Genomic DNA, 9768 nt, shown 5'->3' on the forward strand with positions numbered 1-9768 from the left:
GGAGAGCCAATGCCGAATGACTTCTGCGACCATACAAGCGCAAGCAGACTTTGCTGAGCAAAGGGCAGGCCTCTCTCGAAACAGCGCGAGCCCCGAGCCTTCTTTTACTACGCGCGCGCCGGTGCCTCCTGTTGGTTTTCTTGGTGTGTGTTTTTTGTTCCTCCTCTTCCTCCTGCCGCGTACGGCGGAAATGACTCTGGGGCCCAGCCGGGGGACCGCTTAACGCGACGGATTCCTGAGCGGAAGTAGGAAGTGGCGGGGCCGGAAGTCAGCTGAGGGAGAGGCTGCTGCACCTGCAGGAGGAGGAGGAGGTGGAGGAGGAAGGGAAAGAACGAAAGAGGGAGAGGAGCTGCGGCGCGTCCGGACAGCTGCCGGCAGGTTCCCCCGAGGCTGCGAAAGCTCCGGGCGAGGTTTGGCTTCGGGCCCCTACGAATCCCCGTCCCCCCTGCAACTGGCGCCACGGCGGACAGGGCCACAGGCAACCGCGCCATGGCGGAGTCCACGACCGCCGTGGGAGCCTCTTCGACGGTCACCGAGACGGAGGTGACGGAGCCGGTGAGGACGGGGAGCCGAGGGAGCGGCCGGGGTGAAGGGGGGTGGGGAGCGGGCGGGCCGGGAGGGGGGCTGCGTTCGGCGCCATGGCAACCGCGGTGATGGAGGTGGGGGGGAGGAGGAGGAGGAGCAGCGCCCCCGGTGTCTGGGTCCGGGTCCCCCTCGGTTGCCGTAGCAACCGCCAATGCCTCTGGAAGGAGGGTGAGGCAGATTCACGGAGGGAGTCAGGTGCATCTGTGGGCGTTCGTCATAGCCAGAGGTGGGATGCTCCTTTGAGCGTGCGAGGGTGGGGCATCCAAAGGCTTTGCGCTTTCCTTTCATCGTTTTCTCTTGTGGGAAGCAGGACGCTGGACCTCTGGTCTGACCATGCAACAGGGCTCTTTTATATATATATATAGGGATCCGCACCCTGCGCTTATTTCATCCTGCACCAAGGAGCTCCCTGCACCCATTTTATCCTCACAGCCAGCCCTGTCAAGTCAAGTACGGCTGGGAGGCCCAAGGTCACACCATGAGCTTTGGTCAGAGTGGGGATTTGAGCCCACATGCTCCTAGTTTTAACGCTCGTAAACTACTGCACCATGCCGACTCTCCTGTGCAAAAAGGATGGCTGCCGCTGCTGCAGGTTTGTGTGAGTCAGCCAGCCTGCTTTTTGCAGAAGTGAAGCCTTTGGCAGCTGTCGTGATGGCCGTGTCTTCCACAGTAATGCATTTGAATACCAGTTGCTGGGTGTCAGAGTCAAGGTTTTGTGAGCTGGAGAGAGAGCCTGCACAACTTAACCCAGTATTGCATGGTTGTTTTTTCATGATGGGCCACATAGAAAAGAATAGATTGCTAAACCACTCAGGTCTCCGGGTCCGCCACCATTATCAGTTGTTTTTTCATTCCCATCTGCCTTGCTTGGCCCATCTCCTGTGCATTTGCAATGGCAGCAGTATCCAAATATATTCAGTGCAGTTAATATGCAAAGTGATTTAGGCTGCAAAGGCAACAGCAAATGGATAAGCGGAAGGCGCTTAAGTGGATAAGTGGGGGCAGGCTGTAGCTCAGTGGTAGAGCTTCTGCTTTGCATGCAGAAGGTCGCAGATTCAATCCCTGGCATGTCCAGATAGGACTGGAGTAATAACCCTGTCTGAAGCCCCAGAGAGCTGCTGCCAGTCAGTGCAGGTGGTATTGAGCTGGATGGACCAATGGTCTGACTCGTGATCAGGCAGCTTCCTGTGTTCCAGCTACAGTAAGAAAGAATCAAAAGTGCTTTTATAGCTACTTGGTTGTAATCACTGTGACAGCTTGGTTCAGAGGAAGGCAGCATGGACAGTTAGCAGTACTGAAAGACTGGGAGTTGGGAAAGCATGGTGGTAATAATAATAATAATAATAATAATAATAATAATAATAATAATTTATTTATACCCCGCCCATCTGGCTGAGTTTTCCCAGCCACTCTGGGCGGCTTCCAATCAAGTATTAAAAACAACACAGCATTAAATATTAAAAACTTCCCTAAACAGGGCTGCCTTCAGATGTCTTTTAAAGATAGGATAACTGCTTATTTCCTTCACATCTGAAGGGAGGGTGTTCCACTGGGCGGGGGCCACTACCGAGAAGGCCCTATGTCTGGTTCCCTGTAACCTCACTTCTCGCAATGAGGGAACCACCAGAAGGCCCTCGGTGCTGGATCTCAGTGTCCAGGCTGAATGACGGGGGTGGAGACGCTCCTTCAGGTATACAGGACCGAGGCCGTTTAGGGCTTTAAAGGTCAGCACCAACACTTTGAATTGTGCTCGGAAATGTACTAGGAGCCAATGCAGATCTCTCAGGACTGGTGTTATGTGGTCCTGGCGGCTACTCCCAGTCACCAGTCTAGCTGCCGCGTTCTGGATTAATTGCAGTTTCCGGGTCACCTTCAAAGGTAGCCCCACTCTTCCAAGTACCTGAAGGGCTGTCACACAGAAGATGTCAAAGGCTTGTTCTCTGGTTCCCCAGACGGCAGAGCTAGAGCTAATGGTTTTGTTACAGATTTTGATTAAACGTTAGGAGAAACAATAGGAGAGCAGTTCAGCAATGGAGCCAATTGTCTATGTCGTGATGGGTGCTCTCTATCTCAAAAGCTAAACAGCTCTGTATATTCTGTATTAAGCAAGGGGTTGGGCTGGACTGCCTGCAAGGTTTGTTCCAGCTTTAATTCTATGGAACAGTTTACAAAAGCTAAGTAGGCCGCAATGCAAAGCCCACTGAATCTGCTGGGTATCAGAGTCACTTTTCACAGATTTTGGAAAACAAACCAGCTGTAGAAGGGAAACTGGCAACCTAAGGAGTGGGAATGGAAAGCAAGGAAGGTTCAGAGGGATTAAATAAAACACATTTTAAATTTCAGCACAAAACAAGCAGGTTGATAAACAATTGCATGCCCCACTATGTGTAGATCCTGTGTGGCATTGTGGTCTTCCTTCCCACTGTTTCTAAAATATTCCCAGCTGTTAATGGAATATTTATTGCATGCCCATAATTGCTTAGCTGGTGACCTCCTTCGTCCAGTCTTCTGCCGTCTGCCTAGTTCAAGAAGTAGTAGCGTTCTCTCTCTCTCTCTCTCTCTCTCTCTCTCTCTCTCTCTCCTTCCTGACAAGCTCCATCCACTCTGTACTATGGTGCCATCATGCCCCACAACAATGTGAGTGCAGCCACTACAATGTCTGCTTCAGCCCACTCCAGCTACCTCTATCAGGAAATTTCACAGACTTGTAAAAATGGAACAAAAATGCAGAACCAGTTTATGGGTTTGGTGCAAGTTCTTTTTCCTTCTCACCAGAGCAGAAGTGAGAGCTGTCCATAGGAATCAGTGAAGAAATCCAGGATTTTAGCTTCCCTGTGATGAGACGTTTGTGTGTTTCTTTACTTCTTGCTGCCCCTCCAAAAGATGGCAGCAAAGACACACAGTACAGTGGATTTGCCAATACTGTAAAAGTAATGGATTCATCCTTTAACACTCCTTAATAAAAGCACTGAACTTGATATACGCAGGCGATGCAGCGTGAGACACAAATTAAGATAGGGAGCATTCCTAACATTTTCAGAATTCAGAATCATGGCTGATTTTGAAAGTAGTTGGGGATTAGAAATGGGTTCTGCAGATCTGACTGGCATTTCCTTTACAGCAAAGTGTCAGTGGTTGCCCTTGCCTTTCACTGGTTTCATGGCAAATCTTACTACTGGTCTTCAGTGTACTGCAAGACTATTGCTTTTGCTACAACGGACTGGCATGGCTGTGCTTTTGAAAATGGTTACATATAAATATACTGAAAAGTAATGTGTTGGTTTACAGTACCGTACTGCTGCATGTTAAATTGCTGGCTGGCTGGCGCTTTTTACGGTGGTGCAAAGAAAATGCAAATCTGATCCCTAGAACCTGAGATCATATTACTTATAGCTGCAGTTAAATCTTGGGTTTCTCAATTGATTTCTTTGGGCAGCCTCCCATTTCTGCCCCAGGGGATATTTAAAAATGGCTGGAAGCAGTCTGCACAGGCAGTCAGGCACGCCTCTGCAGGCCTTTTTCTTATTTCTGTGGGAAGGCCTGTGACATGAGGATATTGTCATATTGGCTTGATGAGAGGAGGAGGAGGAGCCGCTAAGACTTCAGAATCCTCTGCAATTGTACATGGATTTACTATTGGCAGAGGCCAAGAGTTCCTAGACAGGCATGCTGATGCGGAAAGTGTTCCTGGAGGACTCAAGTTTTTGACAATCAGGTACTCGTGTATTGAATGGGGGAATCGGCATACCATTTTCTGATACGCATGAGACGATCTTCTCCCTGTTTCTCACCATTACGTTCACAGGAGAATCGCAGCCTCACCATCAAACTGAGGAAACGGAAACCGGCCAAGAAAGTGGAATGGTCAAGTGACACGGTGGACAATGAGCACTTGGGACGCAGATCTTCCAAATGTGAGCCACGCTTCCACCTGTCTCGGCTACTTAGACCGACTCCTCACTATACAGTGGTACCTCAAGTTACAAACGCCTCAGGTTACAAACGCTTCAGGTTACAAACTCCGCTAACCTGGAAGAGTTACCTTGAGTTGAGAACTTTGCCCCAGGATGAGAACAGAAATCGTGGCAGTGGCAGCAAAAGGCCCCATTAGTGAAAGCACACCTCTAGTTAAGAACAGGTTAAGAATGGACCTCCGGAACAAATTAAGTTCATAACTAGAGGTACCACTGTATTCTCATTGTATCCCCAGAGGGCCTCCCCCCCCCATGAACCCATCTCCCTGGTTCTGTGGTGAGATCACGGAGTCTGCTAGCCAAGTTTCTGTCATGCTGTCTTTTGTTCCCGGCATTCACCAGCACTTCTCCCCCAGCTGCCATCGTTTCTTATGTCCTTTGGTGTGCACTGCAGCACAGTGTGGCATGTAAACTTAGTAACCTGGAACAGCTGGGAAGCTGGGTGCCCAATGCTCCCAATCCAATAGGCTCAGCAAGCCAGATGTCGTCTATGGATCACCTGTTGAGGAGTCATAGCTTTAGGGATGTACAGTGGTACCTCGGGTTACATACGCTTCAAGTTATAGACTCTGCTAACCCAAAAATATTACCTCAGGTTAAGAAATTTGCTTCAGGATGAGAACAGAAATCGTGCTCTGGCGGCATGACGGCAGCTGGAGGCCCCATTAGCTAAAGTGGTGCTTCAGGTTAAGAACAGTTTCAGGTTAAGAACACACCTCCGGAACGAATTAAGTACAGTGGTGCCTCGCAAGACGAAATTAATCCGTTCCGCAAGTCTCTTCGTCTTGCGGTTTTTTCGTCTTGCGAAGCACGGCTATTAGCGTCTTAGCGGCTATTAGCGTCTTAGCGGCTATTAACGGCTTAGCGGCTTTAAGAAAAAGGAAACAAACTCGCAAGAACTCGCAAGACATTTCGTCTTGCGAAGCAAGCCCATAGGGAAATTCGTCTTGCGGAATGCCTCAAAAAACGGAAAACTCTTTCGTCTTGTGCGTTTTTCGTCTTGCGAGGCATTCGTCTTGCGAGGTACCACTGTACTTAACCTGAGGTGCCACTGTATTTGGCTAGTTAGCCACCATCTTATGATTGTTGTTCCATTTTTATTCTGTACTTTCCTAAAGCATCTAGGGCAGTGTATATGGTTCCTCTCTTCTCCCCGTTCCTTCTAAAACCTGGCCACACCCATTTAATTCTTTTATCCTTATAAACAACTTTGTGAGGTAGGTTAGTCTGAGAGTCGGTAATTGGCCTGAGACAAAGATTCATGGCCAAGTTCTGATCTGAGCCCAGATTTCCTCGGTCCCAGTCCATCACTCTCAGCTTCGCTATTAGCTCTCAACTTTATAGCAATTGTGGTAGTAGAAATGCTTTTTTTTGGGGGGGGGTTATTTGTCTGCTGATGTTTGGGAGCAGTTTTGCACAGCGATGACCAGCCGGTGGTTCTAGGAAAGATCTGAGGCTGGGGCAACTTTATTTCCTCCCTCACTTTATTCTAGCTCTCTTTCCACCCCATATCCACTGCCAGCTCTCCCTAATTTTAATCAAGGTGTATAAAGGTTTTCCTACTGGAAAAGGGAAGCAAAAGCTTTAAGAAGCAAAATATGCCATATCTCAATGCACTGACATGTATATATGCATAGATGTTTGTATTTGCTGCCAAGTCTGCGAAGCCCTTTCTGCTAGATGCACCAGGTCTACTATAGCACCTGTCTACTCATGAGGGGCTGCTTTTGATTTGCAAGGCACTCTTCTGGCCTGACCCTACTGTCTGGAGGGCTGCATGGACCATGAGAAGACCACAGTTCGTCATCCCTGGTCTAGTGTATGGGAATGGCAGTATCGGTTGTGATTTGTGTGTGAGGACGCCTGTAGACTAGTGCAGATGAGATTTAAAATCCTTGGTATGTTTACTTGCGGGTAAACCCCAGTGTGATTTTGTATCCCGGCCCAGCCACAATAATCTCATCCCACATTAGCCAGCATCCCCTGAAAATGGCTGATTGCCGTCTTCTAATAATATGCTTATTGAATATGAGTCAGCAATAGGCTCGTGGGTGGCCACTTTGAGAACAGGATGCCTGCCGGGCTAGAGGGGCCTTTGTTTCATAGGAGCAGGGCTCCTCTTACCTTCCCATGACAGAGCTTGGATTAGAAGTGATATTCATTGGAGACAAAAGGCTGCTTACGCCGTGCCGGACAGAGATGTTCCTGCTGTGGTTGGCAGCCAGTTGCCAGCAGGAATCCCAGAGGCTCCGTGCTTCTACAGTGGTACCTCTGGTTATGTACTTAATTTGTTCTGGAGGTCCGTTCTTAACCTGAAGCACCACTTGTGCTAATGGGGCCTCCTGCTGCTGCTGCGCCACCGGAGCACGATTTCTATTCTCATCCTGAAGCAAAGTTCTTAACCCGTGGTACTATTTCTGGGTTAGCGGAGTCTGTAACCTGAAGCGTATGTAACCCGAGGTACCACTGTATCTAGATGCTTGAAGGGAGCACGTCAAGTGATAGCTGCAAAGGGATAAGGAGAAGAATTGCTACCTTAGCAGTGCCTGGATTGATTGGAACAGAGCGCGGTGGCAGGAGGAGGCCACGGAGAATAAAACTGCATCACTGTACCTGCGAGATTTTCCAGGGCACAAGCTGTGTGCAGTCATTAGGGGAAAACATTATACACTCAAGAGTGCATGAAACAACAATGTAATGAAGTGTTAGAGGGAAGGAACCAGCATATAGACTGAGAAGTGAGGGGTAATACAGACAGGTGGAGAAAAGGTGTGTTTGTGTGTGTATGGTGCTGGGCATTTGTTCTTGATCTTGCCATTCTTATGCTTGAATGTCAGTTGTGGGCCGAATCCAGTGCTCTCCTTTGCACGGATGTAAAGGATGCGCCACTTTGATCCAGTTTCAGTCAACAGAATGGGGTTGGAGACCATTTTTGCTGGTTCCTCCTCTTTCCTCATCCCCTCTCTAGTGCCCCCCAGAACAGAATCTGCTCCAGATGGTTTGGGGATCCTTCAGCACAGCATGGGAGGTTGCTGAAGGCAGCAGAAGGGGGGGATCACTCACAATGGCCTCCCTTCCCATTCACCTGACGGGAGCCTCCGCTGGGTCAGAGAGTCTTCCGTCACTGCAAGGAATGTTGCTGGACACTGCTTAACAGATTTTATAAGGAAGAGGTGAAGGTGGAGGTAGAAAGCTTTAAGGCTGCTTGACTCAGCTATAGCCTTCCTTCCTGGGGGGATACCTCCGGCTGCAGTAGGCCTTATTCTAGGAGAGAATCCTTCCTTCATTCCTCTGTCTTCACATGCGAGGAGTGGAGAAGCCTGACAGTAGGTTTTCTCATCCTTTTGGCCTCTGCTTCTGTGCCTGTCCACTGGCTCCCTGGCCACACCTGAAGGAGAGAGGGTTGGATTGCTCACTCTGACAATGCAGATTCAACACCTGCAGCCGACATTGCGCAGGAGATAAATCTTCTGAGGCTGTCTGAAAGATGTCCACGTGGGTGAATTACTGGTAGATGAGAGGGTTTGCTCCTTTGCTCCCAAAGGATATTGATCACTGGCAGGCTGTTGTCTGATTCTCTCTCCCTTCTCCCTCTGCCCCTCTTTTCCTTCACTCCTTGTGCCTTTCCCTTTACGCTCTTCTCCCTAATGCTCTGCTACCCTGTAATTGCTGTTTCCTCTCTTCCATCAAGGCTGCTGCATCTATGAGAAGCCGCGGGCGTTTGGCGAGAGCTCCACAGAGAGCGAAGACGAGGACGACGAAGGTTGCGGCAACGCTCACTGCATCCGGGGCCACAAGAAAGGCCAACACGGGAAGGGGCGGGGCAAAGCGGGAGACCCCAGCCCGTCGGAGAGCAGCCCCCAGAAGTCGGAGCCACCTGACCAGAACCACGCTGGGGCGATGCAGCACTGAACCCCTCCCTGCAATGGGGCGGGGTAGGGCAGCCCCAGCTTCCGCCCCAAACAGGGACTGACACTGCCCCAACTCAGGGGCAAGGGGGAGGGAGGGGAGGGCCCGCACAATCAGCTACCCGTCCGTCTTGTGCCGACGCTGGTGCTGCCTCGGTCCCAGGGCGAGGGGAGGGGGAGGGAGGAGAGGGGAGGGCACGTGCATCCAGCTCCCCACCTGCCTTGTGCCAGAGCTGCTACTGTTGTCTATCTGTCCATCCGTGGCTGGTGAGTCCGTCTGGTGACACCCATCCTCACTCCACCCAACGTGGAATGTAGAAAGAGAGAGAGAGCCCGCTGGGTTTCTTGGCTGAATTTCTGTCCCCCGTGCTTCTTCATTAAATATTTGCATCAGTGATAAACAAGGTGGGAAACGGGTGCTGCTTCAGAAAAGGGCGGCGATGGAGCTGCGCCCGAGCTCCTGTCGGACATGCATGCCCTCTCGCTTCCTGTTCCCGTTTTCTGCCTGTACACCTCCTCCCCTTGTCCTTCCCCAGCAATTTCCTTCCCTAATCAGCCCAGTTCTAACCCTCAATGAAGTTCATTCTCTCTCACTCTCACCCTGCCCTCTCTGATCCCTGATTGTCCCACCCCCACTTCTCCTCTCCCCCCCCCCCGTACCCCACTCTTGGCCTCCCCACCGCTGCAGGGCCACTGCTTCTGACACACGGCTGCCTCGAGGGTGCAGCTATGGGGTTTCCCCACCATCCTAAACTTTTCCAGGAGCCCTCGGTTCCTCCTCCGCACTGCTACAACAACTGTGATTGGTTGTCTTCAGTTTTGTCTTTCTAAGAGCGCACCCTTCCCTTCCACGGTTCATTTTTTTTTAAAAAAAACCAAAACAAAACCCAACAATGCTTGTTTTTCATTATGTTATGGAAGGCTGTGATATATTTTATTTTAAGTGGGGCTGGGGAGAAAAGGAAGGAAATCAGGGTGGGTGCACCTAACTCGTGAGGTGGTGGGGTGGGGGTTCAGAAACTGGTGCTGGAGTTGGGGAAGAGGCGTTGTGGATGTGGAAGGCGGCTGAGAATTATGTGCTGTGGTAGACTCTGGCATCTGCCCAGGGTGCAGGGTTGGTCCTCATTTGGAGAAGGTCCACGATCGAATAAAACAGATCCTGATCAGCTTTCACGGTGAAGTGGAACGTCAGCAGAAGGTGGATTTCATGACCTTGCGTGAAGAATACCAGCCTTCTGTTGACTTTCCATCCTTTGGCTGCAGAATCATACTGAACAAGCTCCCCTCTCCCCTCCTGAAAT

The 9768-nt window shown here is 50.3% G+C and overlaps 1 protein-coding gene across 1 annotated transcript; it reads left to right on the forward strand.

Moving 5' to 3' along the window:
- Window positions 1–297: 297 nt before the first annotated feature.
- Window positions 298–9377, forward strand: PPP1R11 (protein phosphatase 1 regulatory inhibitor subunit 11). The gene is made up of 3 exons (XM_082210864.1): window positions 298–555; window positions 4391–4499; window positions 8251–9377. Exons 1-3 carry the CDS (start codon window positions 490–492, stop codon window positions 8469–8471), a joined length of 396 nt encoding a protein of 131 aa, XP_082066990.1. The 5' UTR covers window positions 298–489; the 3' UTR covers window positions 8472–9377.
- The last annotated feature ends 391 nt before the right edge of the window (window positions 9378–9768 follow it).

Source organism: Podarcis vaucheri (genome assembly GCF_965113315.1).
Source record: "Podarcis vaucheri genome assembly, chromosome: 2".
NCBI classification, from domain to species: domain Eukaryota; kingdom Metazoa; phylum Chordata; class Lepidosauria; order Squamata; family Lacertidae; genus Podarcis; species Podarcis vaucheri.

Bases quoted from the DNA above. Each gene is read 5' to 3' on its own strand.
- PPP1R11 (XM_082210864.1), top strand. From the start codon at position 490: ATGGCGGAGTCCACGACCGCCGTGGGAGCCTCTTCGACGGTCACCGAG. The intron at 556-4,390 runs GTGAGGACGGGG...TTACGTTCACAG, and splicing joins AGACGGAGGTGACGGAGCCG to GAGAATCGCAGCCTCACCAT. The intron at 4,500-8,250 runs GTGAGCCACGCT...TCTTCCATCAAG, and splicing joins GGGACGCAGATCTTCCAAAT to GCTGCTGCATCTATGAGAAG.